The sequence below is a fragment of the Delphinus delphis genome, chromosome 14, assembly GCF_949987515.2.
Source record: "Delphinus delphis chromosome 14, mDelDel1.2, whole genome shotgun sequence".
In the NCBI taxonomy this organism is placed as follows: Eukaryota; Metazoa; Chordata; class Mammalia; order Artiodactyla; family Delphinidae; genus Delphinus; species Delphinus delphis.
In genome coordinates, this window is record NC_082696.1 from 9,245,509 (window position 1) to 9,265,485 (window position 19,977).

The 19,977-nt window shown below is 40.5% G+C and overlaps 1 protein-coding gene across 1 annotated transcript; it reads right to left on the reverse strand.

The window, feature by feature from the left end:
- Positions 1-523: 523 nt before the first annotated feature.
- On the reverse strand, positions 524-19,902 carry GTF2H5 (general transcription factor IIH subunit 5). The gene is made up of 3 exons (XM_060030485.1): positions 19,839-19,902; positions 18,961-19,033; positions 524-975 (listed from the first exon to the last, which is right to left on the reverse strand). Exons 2-3 carry the CDS (start codon positions 18,993-18,995, stop codon positions 795-797), a joined length of 216 nt encoding a protein of 71 aa, XP_059886468.1. The 5' UTR covers positions 18,996-19,033; positions 19,839-19,902; the 3' UTR covers positions 524-794.
- Between the last annotated feature and the right edge of the window lie 75 nt (positions 19,903-19,977).

The following is a 19,977-nucleotide window of genomic DNA, read 5'->3' on the forward strand; positions in this document are numbered from 1 at the left end:
GACAAATTTAAACAGGGATTCTCATAGGGAATAAGGCCCAAGGAAAACTGACTTCTCAATAAAACAGCACTTGCCTTGATGGGAAAATGTGACCAACAAAGTCTGAACAAGGAAAGATGAAAGCTGCAAAGCAGCATGTACCTTTCCCATTTGGTTGTTTCTAACCCTCTGTGCTTTTAAAAAACTGTATTTTTAGGGAAATGCAAACTGCAGTTTACGTTAATGTTACAGGGTTCTTTCTCTTCCACATCTTCTTCACCAACAGAGCTGGCTGGCATGCAGATACTATTTGTAAGGTATAAATATTACTAAATTTCCCACCTTGGCATATTTATCTAAACAGTCTGTGAAGTTTCTAGTGGAAACAAAACAAACCATACCTACACTACCAAACCTCCAATTACTAATACGAATAAGCAAAGATAAATATCTAGGTGGTATGTAGGTTAGACTGATGATTTAAAAGCATAATCCATTATATTCTTAATGTATTAAATTGGCATTAAGAAGTAGGAAAACCAATTACATTTATATTTTAATAAAGGTTAATAAAAGCCAAATTATAGCCACTGTTAAAGCATTTTTTTTTTTTTTAAATTCTAGGGTACACACACTGAAAAAAACAGAACAAGAAAGTCAGTTCAGGGGCTTTCTTATAAACAAATGATATCACAGTCTTCCCTGTCACATGCTTCCGAGCAATTCTGTAAATCTAATCAGTCACACAAGACATTGAATGGTGAGTCTCTCACATTTGTTACTTTTAATTCCTAAGTGGTTATTATCTAATATTTTCACTTCTGGGTAAGAGAAAAGGCATTTTGGTCCATTAATTCACCTACTCGCTCCTGGAGGACATTAACCAACTCTGCTATTACGAAGATGTGAGTGTCATCAATGTCTTGAATGATGAACTTCTTCCCTAGGGCATTTGACTCATCCAAGTACAGCAGAAATTGCTTCATGGCAGGGTCACTGTCGAGATAAACACATGATGGTGAGACACCTTACTGTCAAATTACCAGAGACCTGAACAATTAGAATTGAGCATGGAGAGTTTTAGGATAAGTTTAAAAGTTCTACACTGTTAACCAATTCCTCACTCCTTCTCTGCCTCAAGTGTTGATGATTAACAGACACAGTGTTGATGATTAACAGCTTCATTTTAGAACTGTTAGTGCAAGTTTAGAGGAAAGAGGCCAATGACGAGATTTTAAAAGAATAATTTGTCACCGACAAGTGAAAAAATAAAGCAATGTTCACAGCTTTGTAATAGGGACTCGAAGCACAGCCCTGTTAACTGATTTTAAAAATGCCAACAATAGTCTTTGGCTTGCAGTAAATATTCAACTTTTTTTCCCTTCCTTAAAACTCTGAACCTCCTAACATTCAGAATCTTTAAAGGAAATTCTAACCAAATCTCTTTGAGAACAGTGAGTTCAAAATGAGATCTAAATTCAATTCTATTTATCTGTGGTTTTTAGTTTGGAATGAATAGGACAGCCATAAGGGAAAGAGATAAAATTTCCTAGATTTATAGAAATGAGTCTTTTTAATAAAAACCTGAATTATAACAAAGGCACATTTTAGATCTAATATAATATACAATACTGTGTTCAGCAAAAGATGAATATAAAAATGTCAAGTTGCATACAGATATTTTTAATTCTTAGAGAAAACATAATCTTACACAATCTTTTGGTTTCTTGAGGGATGTCAACATCAATTACAAAGATAATTTAATTCAGAAGAGGTCAGTGTAATTTACTGAAAACCATATACATTTTATTTCTTTCAAGTACAAACATAGGTACAAGTGAAGCTAACAAAGTAAAGGATTTATTTCAATAGCTAAATGAGTATGGTTTATGGTATATATTAACTATGAATAAAGTCAAGCCTTCCTGAAAAAACGATTGTCTTAACTTTCAACAGCTTACCTTTAAAATAATTTTATTAACAATTTGCTATGCTATAAAATAATGTGAATAAATAAGTAGGTCTGCCCATGTCAGAAATGACTTTTTTTTTTTTTTTTGTGGTACGCGGGCCTCTCACTGTTGTGGCCCCTCCCGTTGCGGAGCACAGGCTCCAGACGCGCAGGCTCAGCGGCCATGGCTCAGGAGCCCAGCCGCTCCGCGGCATGTGGGATCTTCCTGGACCGGGGCACGAACCCGTGTCCCCTGCATCGGCAGGCGGACTCTCAACCACTGCGCCACCAGGGAAGCCCAGAAGTGACACATTTTAAATTTAGTTTCTAGTATGCTTGTTATCTTAGGTTCAGAAAAGTTAGGTTCTATTGATCCACTTAAGTTTGGCAAAATTCAGTTAAATTCTATAGTTGCAGTATTATAATGACCATACTAATGTGGGAAATTGATTTGTTCAGAAGTGGTAAACTTGCTCTGTTAAGTTTTATTCACTCATTCAATAAATTGAGTACCCATCATGTGCCTGGCGCTATTCTGGTCTGGGGGATTCAGCAGTGAAGAAAATTTACATTCTAGTGGTAACACTATGACAAACACACAGAAAACAAAGGAAGCGAATGAGAAATGGCAGTGACGACAGTGATATGATCTTGCAAGTTTAAGCAGAGGACTCAGGGGAGGCCTTACTGAGCAGGTGATGTCTGAATACACATCAGAAGGAGGTAGTGAGCAAACCATGAAGTGACGTGGGGTAGAACATCCTACGCAGAGTGAACAGCAAGGCCACAGAGCTGGAGAGGGGAAAGTGGAGGGGAGAGCAGTGGGATATGGGTTAGAACTCCATCTTGATTTAACTTACAAAATGACTTTAATTTTAAATGTAAAGATCACACTGGCTGCTGGGTTAAGAGGCTGGTGGGTGGTGGAGGCAATGGTGGAAACAGGGAGACCAATTAGAAGGTGAATGCAGTAATAATGACAAGACACAATGATTTGGACCTAGGTGGTACCAGGGAAGGTGAGCAGTTGCTCAACTCTAGATATACACCAAATGTAAAGCCCACATAACTTGCTGAGACTGGACTTGAGCTTTGAGAGGAATTAAGGAGACGCCAAGATTTCTGGTCTGAGCAAATGAAGGGATGGAGTTGTCTTTCACTGAGATGAGGAGGAACACAGAAGAACAGGTGTGTAGTTAAGATCGAGAGTCTGGCTTCAGGCAAGTTACATCTGAGATGCCACCCAAGTGAAGAAGTTGAGCAGGAAGCTGGATATACAATTCTGGATTTCAGCAGTGAAGTCCAGAATGAGGAGTCAGTCAGTCATCAATGTATAGATGGCATTTAAAGCCATGACAAAGGAGTGAGCAGAGCTACAGAGGCGAGTCCAAGGACCAAGCCCTGGATACTCCAATATCAAAAGGTTAGGAAAAAAAGGATGAACCAGCAAATCAGCCTATAAAATGACCACTGAGGTTGGAAGAAAACTTGAAGAGACTGGAAGCTAAGTAAATGAAGGATCTCCAGGAAGAGGAAGAGATCAGCTGGGCCAAATGTATTTAAGAGGAAGAGCAAGAGAAGGACTGAGAACGGACTACTGGGTTCAGAAAGTTACTGGACTTTCCCAAGAGCAGCTTCAGGACTATGACTACAGAGGACAGGGCCTGACTGGAGTGTTTTTCAGATTGCGAGGAGTGAAATCGGAGAAAGTGACTACATACACATCTGAGAAATCCTGCTACAAAGAGCAGGAAAGTCAAGTGGGAGCTGGAGAGGGATGTGCAAGCAAGAGTTTCTGCCCCACAGGGCCGCCCACCTGGGAGGGGTAGTGTTACAGCATGTTTGTAGTTCTGCTGGGAATGATCTAGTAGAGAAAGAAAAGTGGATAATGCGGGAGAAAAAGAGGAAAACTGCTGAAAAGGTGTCTTTAAATAGGCCAAGGAGGCTGGGATCCGGTTCCCAAGGAGGGAGGCTGGCTTGAGACAAGACAATAGACAAGTCACCCACAGTAAGTGTGAGGAAGGGAAGAGTGTATGGGCCCAGGTCCAGGCGATGAAGACTGTGGACGTTCTCTTCTGGTTGCTTCTGTTTTCTCAGGGAAACGAGGAACAAAGAAATCAGCTGAAGTGAGGACAGGGACGTTTTCTGAGCTAAGAGAAGGTGAAGGTATGGAATACCATATTCCACCCGTTCTAAGAAGCACATTCCCCCCACATCTTACCATCTCCAAAACTGGGATGGGTCTTACATTTCATGGCATGTTACAGTACAACTGGCAGTGATTTTTCTTATAGGTACATAAAATACTGCTAAGTTTTAAAACTGATGAAATCTTAATTTGATGAAATCTAACAGCTTTAAGAGGAAAGTGGGACAATAAATGGACTAGGAAATTTAGCTGGTTTGCAGGCTAGCATTAAGGCTCACATGAATTTAATAGTCATGAATTTAAAGTGAGACCAATCAGTATGTTTGTATGTTTTTCTCCAGCCATTAGAGCTGTGGAGGTAAAGGTTCAGAATAGGTAGAGAGCCGGATTGAACCCGACCTGGTTGGTGTGACTGAGAGGGGCAGGGAATTGAGTGTCTTTAAGAGAACGAGTATACTGATGGACTCGGTATGGAGGAAAGTGAGGCTGCTGGGATGAGTCAGGATGGAAATGCTGGGAGAATCAACAGACTGCAGGTCTGGTAGAATCAAAGGAATTATAGAGCTAGGGTATTAGAGGGAGTGAACTGGGAAGAGGAGGTAGTGGTCAGTTAGATGCCTAAAATGGAGATTTTGAAGAGATGGCAGTATTGGTAGGGATGTGGGTAGGTGTGACAATGTGAATGAATGACTATGACAGGACAGAGAAAAGTTCATTGGAAGAAAAGGCCAGGGTACTGAAAGGACTATACATACGAAATCGTTAAGAATTTGTGGAGAACTCTTAAAAAGTGACAAGTAGCCTTCAAAGAATAACTTTCAAGGAAAGACTTGGGTGTTTGTAGATGGTTACAAAGAGGAGGATTAGTGGGTGGTCTTGTCAGATTCAGAACTGGGGGGTTTCTGTGGAAGAGGGAGGGAGGATTTCTGGAAGTGGCAATGAGGAACAAGGTAGATACCCATCCCACTTCTTGGCCCAGTGGTACAAGAGGTATTAGAGAAAAGTCAACATAGCAGGCTCAGGGGAAAGCTAGGTTTTTATTACGACAACAACAAAAAAGGGGTTTGGGGGGAAGATAGAGGGAAAGTTCTGAGAAGAGGCTGAGGATATAAGGGATTCTGCTGCTATCTTACTAGGTTCTAAGGGCAAAGTGGGACATGATGGGGTAGGGGTGAATTTAAAAGTCGACGGAGGGACTTCCCTGGTGGCACAGTGGTTAAGAATCCACCTGCCAGGGACTGCCCTGGTAGTCCAGTGGTTAAGAATCCACCTTCCAAAGCAGGGAACATGGGTTCAATCCCTGGTCGGGGAACTAAGATCCCACATGCCACGGGGCAACTAAGCCCAGGTGCTGCAACTAGAGAGCCCATGCACTGTGGAGCCCGCATGCTGCAACTAAGACTCGATGCAGCCAAAAATAAATAAATAAATAAATACTTAAAAAAAAAAAAAAAAAGAATCCACCTACCAATGCAGGCGACACGGGTTCAAGCCCTGGTCTGGGAGGATCCCACATGCCATGGAGCAACTAAGCCCGTGTGCCACAACTACTGAGCCTGTGCTCTAGAGCCCACGATCCATAACTACTGAGTGTGTTGCAACTACTGAAGCCCACATGCCTAGAGCCTGGGTTCCACAACAAGAGAAGCCACTGCAAGGAGAAGCCCACGCCCCGCAACGAAGAGTAGCCCCTGCTCACAGCAACTAGAGAAAGTCCACGTGCAGTAACGAAGACCCAATGCAGCCAAGAAAAAGAGTTTAAAGAGCAATTCTAGAAAGAATCTGGGGGTAATGAAGCAGGCTGAACAGGGTTCTTTCAGATATTACAGAACTGAAAATGGGGAGGCCCATAGGACAGGGAAACAAAGCTTCAGTGTCTTTAAAACTATCGTTTTCCTGCTCAAACAGGTTCTTTTGAACAGGTTCCTGCTCTCAAAGGTTTCTTTTTGAAACCTCAGTTGTTTCCCTATATTGCTCTGTGTCTATACAAATAAAAGAGGGTTGGGTGGGACAGGGGTGGAGAATAAAAGGAGAGCAATTTAACAGTAGACAGGTGTGGCAGACAGAAAAAACCCCTCTGCTTTAGTGCTCTACAATCACGCTGCTTCCTCCCTTCCCTGCAAGGAGGGACTTGCCTTTGACTCTCGTGTGGTGCCCACTTTACCCTCACAACCTTTATTGTGCTGCACTGTCTTAGACCCCACAAGAATTTCAATACTTTCTACAAAAATCACACACTCAGAGAGGTTGCTTAGAAACATATACTTTAGGTGACAGGACAAATGATAGTTTTTTTGTTAACCCTTTAATATAAATTTTGGGTTTAAATGGAACAATAATGACAAAAAACAAGGACATTATAAAATCTGCTGTCCAAATGTGATACATTATCTTGTTACTGTTTGAGTGCAGTGTGTTCACAGATGACACCAATTTACTCTAGTAATTGGCTACTACTAGGAGGTATTAGAGATAGCAAGGGTTAAGTGGTTATGAAGACTTTTATCTCCAGCAACTCTCTAAATAAAAGAAATTTACATACTTTCAATTAAGTAAAAGCTGAACAACTGAAGCCAAGAAGTGCCAGGGGACTCACACCTGTGCTTTTAACCAACAGGTCAGTGCTTTCAAAATTTTTACCATTTGCATCTACCCTTGCCATTTTAGCCATCTCTTGTAACATCTGCACTACATATTACTCAATTTTTTTCTTTAAATTGCCTTTAAATTAACTTTTCACCTTAACTTCATCTGGTACAAAATCACCAGTCATCTTGATGTTAGTTTTATTTTTTTCTCAGATAAATTAAGATGGTCATAGAAAAAGTATTTGTGTTCTATTGCTGCAAAATCTGTGCTACTCCAAATCATCAGGTACACAAACTGTACTCCTTATACCTGAGGAAACACTGCTAACACAAATGAGATGAGAACTTAGAAAACGGTCTGTGACACACTGCATTAACTGCTTCTAATATCAATTGCTTCAATTAAAGTTTTTGAAAGGAGATGGAAAGCAGTCAATTTGAGAATGAATTCTCAAGCATGTATTTGAAATGTAATCTGTAATGATTCAAAAAGACACTCAAAGTTTAAGGGGCACTTTGCTAGCATATGTTGAGGGCCTAGAATATCTTGCCTGAATACAGGACGATTCTACATGGGAGTTTCTCTGGGAGAACCTGCTGGCAGCAAAAAAACCAAAACCAAGTGCCCAGGTACATACTTCGTTAAAGTCCTGGGATCAGGGCTAGTGAGCAAGAAAAAATGTCTCTGTCCTGGAAACGTAAAGGGGAGGTATTATCAACCCCCTCCTAAAGAAACTTAGTATAGAACTAGGGCGCCTGCCGGCCGCTGGTGGGGGACTCTGACCCCCAAGGAGACAGGAGGAATCCCAGAGTGAACCGGTAGAACGTAGGGGGACCGAGGTGGGGAGAAAAAGTGGAGGCCAGACAAGATCAGGGCCCCTGAGGCCGGGGAGATCAGGAGAGGTAGGAGGGAGGGACTCTCCAGGAAAAGCGGGAGAGGAGCTGAGGGCGATCGCCTGGCCCACTCAAGCTGGGGAGCCTGCTGAGCTCCCAAACCACTTTCCCCCCTACCAAAGCCCCATCCAGGCCATGTGGGTCCTGGGGGCATAGGAGGGAGGCTGGGGAGATCAGAAGTGGAAGGAGAAGAGGTCATCCAGGAGGAGTGGGAGAGGAATGGAGGGCGACTGCCCTGCCCACTGGGCCCTGGGGAGCCTGCTGAGCTCCCAGGCTGGTCCCCTGCGATCCAAAGCCCCCTCCAGGCTGCATGGGTGCTTGGAGGCATAGGAGGGAGGCAGGGAGATCAGGAGAGGCAGGCGGGAGGGGTCCTGCAGGAGGAGTGTGAGAGGAGCAGAGGGCATTTGCCCTGCCCACTCAGGCCCAGGGAGCCTGCTGAGCTCCCAGGTGAGGTCCCCTGCCCTCTAAGACCAGGGATGGGAGGCACACCTGGAGCCCTTCTGTTCCTTGAGCCTAAGCCCCACCCCCCACAGTCCCCAGAGCCTTTTCCAGCCCTGTGGGTCCTGAGCATTGGCCCTGGCCACCACCCAAACCTCGCCCTTGCTTACGCCCTGCTCTCCACATCCAAGGCCTTCCCCCCTCCCTTTTTTCTTTTCCCTCCTCCTCTTTTTACTATTGTGGTACTCATGTACCTTCCGGTTGTTGATTCTCTGTTTTTATTTTTACGTTCTTTTTAACATATCTGTTAGTTTCCTAGTCTAATTTTATTTTTTACTTTGTTATTGTTCTCGCTCTCTCTTTTTTTTTTTTGCCACCCACGTGGTTTGCGGGATCTTGATTTGCGCGCCTGGGGTCAGACGGAAGCTCCTGCAGTGGGAGTGCCGAGTCCGAACCAGTGGACTAACAGAGAAACTCAGACCCCAGGGAATATTCATAGGAGTGAGGTCTCATGAATATTCATCAGATGAGGTCCTCATCTCAGCACCAAGACCCAGCTCTACCCAACAGCCTACAAACTCCATTGTTGGATGCCTCAGGCCAAATGATCAGTGAAACAGGAAAACAATCCCACTAATTAAAAAAAAAAAAAAAAAGGAGACAGCAAAAAAATATGTCACAGATGAAGAAGCAAGGTAAAAACCTATAAGACCAAATAAATGAAGAGGAACTAGGCAATCTACCTGAAAAAGAATTCAGAGTAATGAAGTAAAGATGATCCAGAATCTCGGAAATAGAATGGAGGCACGGATTGAGAAAATACAAGAAATGTTTAACAAAGATCTAGAAGAACTAAAGAACAAACAAACAGAGATGAACAACACAAAAACTGAAACGAAAAATACACTAGAAGGAATCAATAACAGAATAACGGAGGCAAAAGAACGAACAAGTGAGCTGGAAGACAAAATGGTAGAAATAACTGCCCAGGAGCAGAATAAAGAAAAAAGAATGAAAAGAATTGAAGACAATCTCAGAGACCTCTGGGACAACACTAAACGCAACAACATTCAAATTACAGGGGTCCCAGAGAATAAGAGAACAAGAAAGGGTCTGAGAAAATATTTGAAGAGATTATACTGGAAAAGTTCCCTAACATGGGAAAGGAAATAATCACCCAAGTCCAGGAGGCACAGAGAGTCCCATACAGTATAAACCCTAGGAAAAATACACCAAGACACGTATTAATCAAACTAACAAAAATTACATTCAAAGAAAAAATATTAAAAGCAGCAAGGGAAAAACAAAAATTACATACAAAGGAATCCTTATAAGGTTATCAGCTGATTTTTCAGTGGAAACTCTGCAGGCCAGAAGGTAGTGGCAGGATATACTTAAAGTGATGAAAGAGAAGAACCTACAACCAAGATCACTCTACCCAGCAAGGATCTCATTCAGATTCAGTGGAGAAATCGAAAGCTCTTCAGCCAAACCAAAGCTAAGAGAATTCAGCACCACCAAACCAGCTTTACAACAAATGCTAAAGAAACTTCTCTAAGCAGGAAACACAAGAGAAGAAAAAGCCCCACAAAAACAAACATAAAACAATTAAGAAAATGGTAACAGGAACATGTATATCGATAATAACCTTGAATGTAAAGACATTAAATGACCCAACCTAAAGACACAGACTGGCTGAATGGATACAAAACCAAGACTCATATATATGTTGTCTACAAGAGACCCACTTCAGACCTAGGGACATATACAGACTGAAAGTGAAGGGATGGAAAAAGATATTCCATGAAAAAGGAAATCAAAAGAAAGCTGGAGTAGCAATACTCGTATCAGATAAAATAGATTTTACAATAAAGAGTGTTACAAGAGATAAGGAGGGAGACTACATAATGATCAAAGGATCAATCCAAGAAGAAGATATAACAATTAAAATGTTTATGCACCCAACATAGGAGCACCTCAATACATAAGGTCATGGAAGGAGAAATCAACAGTAACACAATCATAGTAGGGGACTTTAACACCCCACTTACACCAATGGACAGATCATCCAAACAGAAAATAAAAAAGGAAACACAAGCTTTAAATGACACAATAGACCAGATAGATCTAATTGATATTTATAGAATATTCCACCCAAAAGTGCCAGAATACACTTTCTTCTCAAGTGCACAAGGAACATTCTCCAGAATAGATCACATCTTGGATCACGAATAAAGCCTCGGAAAATTTAAGAAAATTGAAATTGTACCAAGCATCTTTTCTGACCACAACGCCATGAGATTGGAAATCAATTACAGGAAAAAAAACCTGTAAAAAACACAAATACATGGAGGCTAAACACTACTAAATAAATAATAGATCACTGAAGAAATCAAAGAAGAAATAAAAAATACATAGAAACAAATGACAATAAAAACACGACGACCCAAAACCTATGGGACTCAGAAAAAGCAGTTCTAAGAGGGAAGTTTACAGCAATTCAATCTCACATTAAGAAACAAGAAAAAAATTTCAAATAAACAATCTAACCCTACATTTAAAACAACTAGAGAAAGAAGAACAAAGAAAACCCAAAGTCAGTAGAAGGAAAAAAATCATAAAGATCAGAGCAGAAATAAATGAAACAGAAATGAAGAAAACAATAGCAAAGACGAAAAAAACTAAAAGATGGTTCTTTGAGAAGACAAACAAAATTGATAAACCCTTAGCCAGACTCATCAATAAAAAAAGGGAGAGAATGCAAATCAATAAAATTAGAAACGAAAAAGGAGAAATCACAACTGACACTGCAGAAATACAAAGGATTGTAAGAGGTTTCTACAAACAACTATATGCCAATAAAATGGACAGCACAAAGAAATGGACAAATTCTTGGAAAGGTACAATTTTCCAAGACTGAACCAGGAAGATTTAGAAAATATAAACAGACCTATCACAAGTAATGAAATTGAAACTGTAATTAAAAATCTTCCAACAAACAAAAGTCCAGGACCAGATGGCTTCACAGGCGAATTCTATCAAACATTTAGAGAAGAGCTAACATCGATACTTCTCAAACTCTTTCAAAAAAATGCAGAGGGAGAAACACTCCCAAATTCATTCTACAAAGCCAGCATCACCCTGATACCAAATTAGACACAAATCAATCAATGTGATGCACCACATTAACAAATTAAGGAATAAAAACTATATGATCATCTCAATAGATGCAGGAAAAGCTTTTGACAAAATTCAACACCCATTTATGATAAAAACTCTCCAGAAAATGGGCATAGAGGGAACCTACCTCAACATAATAAAGGCCATATATGACAAACCCACAGCAAGGAACATACTCAATGGTGAAAAACTGAAAGCATTTCCACTAGGATCAGGAACAAGAGAATGATGTCCACTCTTGCCACTCTTATTCAACATAGTTTTGGAAGTCCTAGCCACAGCAGTCAGAGAAGGAAAAGAAATAAAAGGAATCCAAATTGGAAAAGAAGAAGTAAAACTGTCACTATTTGCCAATGACATGATACTATACATAGAAAATCCTAAAGATGCCATCAGAAAACTACTAGAACTAATCAACAAATTTGGTAAGGTTGCAGGATACAAAATTAATGCACAGAAATCTCTAGCATTCCTATACACCACCAACAAAAAATCAGAAAGAGAAATTAAGGAAACACTCCCATTTACCATTGCAACAAAAAGAATAAAATACCTAGGAATAAACCTGCCTAAGGAGGCAAAAGACTTGTACTCAGAAAACTATAAAACACTGATGAAAGAAATCAAACATGACATAAACAGATGGAGAAATATACCATGTTCTTGCATTGGAAGAATCAATATTGTGAAAATGACTATCCTACCCAAAGCAACCTTCAGATTCAATGCAATCCCTATCAAACTATCAATGGCATTCTTCACAGAATTAGAACAAAAAATCTTACAATTCGTATGGAAACACAAAAGACCCCGAATAGCCAAAGCACTCTTGAGAAAGAAAAATGGAGTTGGAGGAATCAGCCTCCCTGACTTCAAACTGTACCACAAAGCTACAGTAATCAAGACAGTATGGTACTGGCACAAAGACAGAAATATAGATCAATGGTACAGGAAAGAATGCCCAGAGATAAACCCATGCACATATGGGCACCTAATTTTCGACAAGGGAGGCAGGAACATACAATGGAGAAAAGACAGCCTCTTCAAAAAGTGGTGCTGGGAAAACTGCACAGCTACATGTAAAAGAATGAAATCAGAACATTACCTAACACCATACACAAAAATAAACTCAAAATAGATTAAAGACTTAAACATAAGACCAGACAGCATAAAACTTTTAGAGGAAATCAGGAAAAACACTCTTTGACATAAACCACAGCAAGATCTTTTTTGACCCACCACCTAGAGTAACAGAAATAAAAACAAAAAAAAACAAATGGGACTTAATTAAACTTAAAAGCTTTTGCACAGCAAAGGAAACCATAAACAAGACAAAAAGACAAACCTCAGAATGGGAGAAAATACTTGCAAATGAAACAACAGACAAAGTATTAATCTCCAAAATATACAAACAGCTCATGGAGCTCAATATCAAAAAAAAAACAATCCAGTTAAAAAATGGGCGGAAGACCTAAATAGACATTTCACCAAGGAAGACATGCAGATGGCCAAGAGGCACATGAAAAGATGCTCAATGTCAAAAATTATTAGAGAAATGCAAATCAAAACTACAATGAGGTATCACCTCACGCTGGTCAGAATGGCCATTATCAAAAAATCTAGAAACAATAAATGCTGGAAAGGGTGTGGTGAAAAGGGAACCCTCCTGCACTGTTGGTAAAAAACTAAAAATAGAACTACCATATGACCCAGCAATCCCACTACTGGGCATATACCCTGAGGAAACTATAATTCAAAAAGAGACATGCACCACAATGTTCACTGCAGCACTATTTACAATAGTCAGGACATGGAACCAACCTAAATGTCCACTGACAGATGAATGGATAAAGATGTGGCACATATATACAATGGAATATTACTCAGCCATAAAAAGAAAAGAAACTGAGTTATTTGTAGTGAGCTGGATGGACCTAGAGTCTGTCATACAGAATGAAGTAAGTCTGAAAGAGAAAAACAAATACTGCATGCTAACGCATATATGTGGGATCTCAGAAAAAAAAATGGTACTGATGAACCTAGTTGCAGGGCAGGAATAAAGAGGTAGATATAGAGAATGGACTTGATGACATGGGGCGGGAGGGCGAAGTGAGAGTAGCATCGACATATGTACACTACCAAATGTAAAATAGTTGGCTGGTGGGAAGCAGCAGCATAGCACAGGGAGATCAGCTCAGTGCTTTGCGATGACCTAGCGGGGTGGAATAGGGAGCATGGGAGGGAGGCTCACGAGGCAGGGGATATGGGGACATGTGTATACATATGGCTGATTCGCTTTGCTGTGCAACAGAAACTAACATGGTATTGTGAAGCAATTATACTCCAATAAAGATCTAGTAAAAAAAAAAAAAGAACCTTGGTATAGCTCCTATAAAATATGATTGTTAAAAAAAGTATTACACCATGAGAGGCCTACTAGAATGATGCAGTTAGCTATGAAAGAGACCATAAAATTAATCGGTCAGTTGGATAAAGTTGTCAATACTGTCTATCCAATCAGAATGATAATCTTGTCTTAGTCAATAATAAACTATCCTTCCTGATAGTAATTAGTTAACAGATATAATTACTTTAAAAATTTACAAGTATTTCTCCATAAATACTGTTATGTCCTGATAGTGGAATGTTTTAGAAAATTGTTACTGAATGTGAAAATGCCTTTGTTCATATCACGTAAAATATTTTCAAATATTTTAATAGCTATATTGTTTGACGATAAAAATGTCACAACACTTTGTTTAATTAGAATAATCAACTACCTACAATTTTATCTGCAGCTTGGATCACTTCCTTAAGATAAACATCTAGAAATGATTATTGTGTTAAAGCATATAAAAGCTCAAAAGACCTATCACAAATTACTTTCTAGATCAGTTGCTTCTTTTTTGTGTGTGTGTGGTACGCGGGCCTCTCACTGTTGTGGCTTCCCCGTTGCAGAGCACAGGCTCCGGACGCGCAGACTCAGTGGCCATGGCTCACGGGCCCAGCAGCTCTGCGGCATGTGGGATCTTCCCGGACCGGGGCATGAACCCGTGTCCCCTGCATTGGCATGCGGACTCTCAACCACTGCGCCACCAGGGAAGCCCTAGATCAGTTGCTTCTTAAGACTGCACTTCCATCATCCATGTCAGCAGCTTGGTGAGAGCCTGCTTTTTAAAAGCTACGGACCGGAAGATAACAGTCACCTCATTTAAAAGCTACTCTGGTTGGGGGTGGGGAAGGATAAATTAGAAAGCTGGGATTAACATATACACACTACTATATACAAAATACTGAATAGATAATCAACAAGGACCTACTGTATAGCACAGGGAACTCTACTCAATACTCTGTAATAACCTATATGGGAAAAGAATCGGAAAAAGAATAGATACATGTATAACTAAATCACTTTACTGTACCCGAAACTAATACATTGTAAATCAACTATTTTATATACAATAAAAATTTAAAAAGTAAAAAATAAAAGCTACTCTGATGTAACTTGCCAAAAAGGAGGCCTAGTGTATGAACCTTTTCTGTACTGAAACTTGAATTCAATTTATCAAGAACCTCTTCTTATCCACTCTGCTTCTCACTGTGGTAGTAGAGCTCTAACTAATAACCTGGAATTTAGGGTGAGATTACACTCCTTGGTTCAATTTTATTAACAAAATTCTTTCAGTAAAAAATATTTACTAAGCACCTCTATATGTATCTCAGGCACTGTTCTGGGTGCCCAAGAAACTTCAGTGAATGCAGCCCTGCAAAGAATAAGAAGCAAAGGCTCACAAAAGATATATAAATGCTGTTTAAGAACAGGACAACAGTTAGACTGATTTTGCCTTAGTTCTTACTTGCTTTTCATATACAGTAGAGGTTTGGAAGCCAAACCCATAAGGACAAGACTGGTCTAATAATACCTGTTTCTCCAGATTCTTTGCTGTTGTGCTATAAACTGGCTGGAATTTGCAGCTGTACAAATCTTCCTGGCTGAAGCACCTGCCAAACCAACTGTGATAAATGTCACACCAGAGGTCTGCTCTAGCACCTGGAATTGGACGCAGACATTTGCTGAGCATATGCTGCTTGCTTCGGTAACTGCTATGGTTGGCTAGACTCGGGAAAACACTTGGTGTGAGGCTGGCAGTCGATAGTGGTGGATCCCAACAAAGAGGAAGTTTTCAACAATCTCATTTTGACATAAAAATACAAAAAACTGGGCTTCCCTGGTGGCGCAGTGGTTGAGAGTCCGCCTGCCGACGCAGGGGACACGGGTTCGTGCCCCGGTCCGGGAAGATCCCACATGCCGCGGAGCGGCTGGGCCCGTGAGCCATGGCCGCTGAGCCTGCGCGTCCAGAGCCTGTGCTCCGCAACGGGAGAGACCACAACAGTGAGAGGCCCGCGTACCGCAAAAAAAAAAAAAACACAAAAAACCCCCAAAAAACTTTAGTTTGTGGTATTTGATAAGCCTTGGGAGGAGAGAACCTTATTATATCCAAGTACTTTGATTTTTCAATTCACTTGATAGTTGGGCCTAAATGGCCAACATTATACTCTGGTTTATTTGTTTTAATGTAGATCTGCATTCCAATACACCTAAGTGCTTCGTATAATCTATGGATATTATGAGATAAGAACTGACTTATGCTGATACTGTATTATTAACAATCTTCTCTTTGGAATCAAATATAGACATGAGGGAAACTGAAGGACTTTAGTTACCAGCATCCCAACATGTGCACCTACACATGAAGGAGGACCCACAGGCCCTGGCCATGCCCTTTATGAATCTATTATTCCTTAGGCCTGGAGTCTTCTTGGAAGATCTGTATCTTTGGGAAGACAGTTACCCTTTTGAAAAGTTGTGCAGGCTACACTTTAGATTTCACTTTGAAGGGAAAAAATAGTTTTGCAAGGATAGTATCCATCTGCAAAATAAAATTTAAGTACACTGTAGTGTTGCTGCAAAACCATTCTACATAGGGGAACTGATTATCAAACTTAAGCTGATTAAGTGCTTTTCAAACTTAAAATGCACTGTGTCAAGATCCTTTTTTATGCACAATTCTGATTTAGTAGATATGGGGTGAGGTCTGAAAATTTTCATTTCTCACAAGCTCCAGATGCTGCTGCTGCTGCTAGTCTGGAGAATACATGGAAAAGCAAGTTGTTTAGCACCCAGGCAGAATTCAGAGGCTGGTAACAAGCAAACTAGCAGAGAGCTTGCCGGATCAGGAAAGAAAAATAAACCTCAGCTCCTCTTACAAATCTGTACTCTTTGTTCTTACGGCTAAACTGAAAGTCTACCACCGAAATTTTGAGTTTCCCAAAGTTTTGCTCCTTAAAATGCAGCCTAGCATTATTAAAAAAAAATATATAGGTGTAATACAATCCCAACCATCATTCCAAAAGGATTATTTTGGAACTAGACTAAATTATTCCAAGGATATTCTCAAATAGGTAACAATGACAAAGAAAAAAATGGATGTGGGATGGGATTAGGGACAGTAGCAAGGGGAGTGAAACTCTGTGATAAAGGAGTCATCACACATCATTAGGGAAGGAAATAAATGGTGTTGGACAATTATTCAGCTATTTGATCAAAAAAAAAGGCAGCTAATTTAGATCTTCACCTCATAATATGCCCCTCCTCTCAATAAATTCTAGATGAATGAAACTCAAAATATCAATGAAAATAAAAATATGAAAACCCTAGGACAGAGGTGAATATTGATCAAATCCAGAATGAAGATTAACTTTAGAAAAATCAGAAGAAACAAAAGGGAAAAAACTGATAGCCGACACTGTGTGTGTGTGTATCCTCTGTGTTAAAAATAATGTTAAAAGACCAACCGGAGGCTTCCCTGGTAGCACAATGGTTAAGAATCCGCCTGCTAATGCAGGAGACACGTGTTTCAGTCCTGGTCCGGGAAGATCCCACATGCTGCGGAGTAGCTAAGTCCGTGCGCCACAACTGCCACAACTACTGAGCCTGCGCTCTAGAGCCCGCGAGCCACACCTACTGAAGCCCGCATGCCTAGAGCCTGCGCTCCACAACAAGAGAAGCCACCGCAAGGAAGAGTAGCCCCCGCTCGCCACAATTAGAGAAAGCCCGCGCACAGCAACAAAGACCCGACTTGACCAAAAATAAGTAAATAAATAAATAAAATAATTTAAAAAAGACCAACCAGGAAAATGTTTCTATTAATTATGACGAAGTAATAAGAAAAATAAATACAAAAATTAGCTTAGAAGTGTTTTCCAAAAGACAACAGCACAGCATGCTTAGAATTTCTGGGATCTCAATCCGCCTCTTGGCTTTCCCAAGTGAACACCTCTCTCCTCTCTAGAGGTTTATTTTTATCAACATACATTGTAGTCTCTCACTTTAAAACAATGAAAATAACAAGAACCAGAGTTCCTTAACATATCCTTCTTCAGCTACCGACCCACTTCTTTATTCCTTTGCTCATTATCACAACAAAACTCCTCCACCTGGTCTCTACTTCCCCGCCCCCCCTTTCCCTTTCCAAAGTACTCCAATCTGGCATCTATCCCACCTCTCCATTAAAAAGCTCTCATAAAAAACCGATGACCTCCAGTGTGTCTTCATCTTACCCCACCTCTCATCAGCACTTGACACAGCCAACTCGCTTTCATCAACCATTCCCTTGGTTTCCCTCCTACTTCACTGGCTTCACCGACAATACAATTTATTGTATTGTCTTTTTTCATACTAGAGCTTCAAAATCCAATGTGTATTTTAGTACCTGGCGAAATACTTTGGGTATAGAGTTAAGAAATTAATTTCACCTGTTTCATTTTACCTTTTAGTGTGGCTACTAGAAAATTTAAGACTACATACGTGGCTCACATTATATTTCTACTGGACAGTGCTACTCTAAATGCCAGAGATCCCCAGGGTTTGGTCTTGCTCCTCCCCCAGCCTTGCCATCACAGAAACAGTACGGTCATCCACATAATGGCTCACATTAGAGGCAGAGAAATGTAGACAGTAGTAATTTCAAACAATGGGAGTGTCCACTGGGCAGGACTCCCAGATGAGACAGAATTGTTTGGTGGGGCAAACAAACAAGTGGAGACTGAGCAAGACTGGTCCAACAGTTCAGATTTTCAGACTAGGGATAATTAAGCCCTACATTAGCTTTGAGGAGCTCAACTCTACCCATAGTTTCTAGTTTCTCCTTTGGAATGTGTGCCTAGTTTAAGAAACCTTCAACTCGCTCTCTTGTTTTTTTCTCTTTTTTAAAGACCAAAGTTTGTGTGACTTAGGCAGACCCTAAAATTCTAGTCAATCCCTGACGATTTGAGAATACAAGCACTGTTCCCCTAAAGAGGGTTAATGTAACAAACATGCTACCGCTGACCAAAACTTCTTGGAAATAATGCCAATTGCATCTATTCAACAGAAACATTGAAATCTGGCACCAGGAAGAAACTTAGCAACGAAATCTGTCCCATTTGATGAACCGGGAAACTGGGAGATTGGGATTGACATATATACACTAATATGTATAAAATGGATAACTAATAAGAACCTGCTGTATAAAAAAATAAATAAAATTCTAAAAATCCAAAAAAACCCACCATCTGTCCCACTTGTTATTAAGTAAGAAAAATGCAGTTGAGAAAGCTGAAAAACTTGATTCATTCAAATCTTAAGAACAAAAGAAAAAAATGGACTTTGGAAGGGATACACATACAAATCAAGAATCAATGTGCAGATTTAAAATTTGTTAAGTATCAAAACTACTAACCATTCTATAAGCACTCCTTTCAAGACGTTGACCATCTTTTCCAAGTCAGAAGGTGCAGATGACCTTAAAAATGCTAATAAAAGGATAAGGTGACAAAACACAAAAGCATCAACTTCAATATCCTTTGGTGATTTACTTCTGAAAAGAGGCAAAAAATTAAATGCCAAGACTAAACATATAAGTCTATGAAAGACATAAAGCTAACATTAGGAAAACATACAGATATTCTGATCTTTTAGCAAAATTAAAATGAGTCTATTTGGAATATTAACAACGCATAAATCTTACTTGCAAAAAATTCTGCCCGCTGTCAAACCTAATGAAAGCACGGGCCCTAACTCCACAGCAGTGTGCCCAATCCAGGTCTAAAACATGTCCACTAATCAAAAGATTTCTTTTCCTACTCAGGAGTATGATAAAAGGTAATATCCTTGGAGACAGGAATCACAGGATGGTAGCTCTGAAAGGGGACCTAAAAATTACATGGTGAGTCCGACCACCTCGTTTTGTAGACGAAAAGGAGCGAAAGATTAAGCCGCAGCTCCCGACAAAAAAAAAAAAAAAAAAAAAAAAGTACAATCCATGTCTCCAGATCTTGTGTTCCTCTGCCAAACAAAATATGTTCCCCAATGATGTGCGCTTGAAGGAAAAGAAACCACTCAGCGCACGCGAAGTTAACCCTTCTTAAATTTCTACACTTGGGTACCGGGCAGTGCCTCCCCGAAGGAAATCCACCGTTCAATTCCCGCGGGGCAGCCGCCCGGCCTCTTCAGAAAGGGCCCAGAAAGGGGGCAGAACACCGCCCTATACCCCCGCATCTGAAAGACAGGCTTCTGGGACTTTCCCCCTCCTCCTCTTTTTCTTTGAGACCCCTCTACCTTCCAGGCACCCCACTCTCCCCTCTTGCGCCAAGAGCCAAAGCCACGAACCTCCGCCCACAGATGCAGCAGCACTTCAGCGTCGCCGACAGAGTGCGCTTGCGCCGATTACGTCATCGCGACAGCGACGGGCTCGTGG

What these genes read in the sequence shown, in the direction of transcription:
- GTF2H5 (XM_060030485.1), bottom strand. Translation starts at nt 18,995, where the DNA reads ATGGTCAACGTCTTGAAAGGAGTGCTTATAGAATG. An exon ending in AAAGGAGTGCTTATAGAATG is followed by an intron (nt 976 to 18,960) that starts GTTAGTAGTTTT and finishes TTATCTCGACAG; the next exon opens with TGACCCTGCCATGAAGCAAT.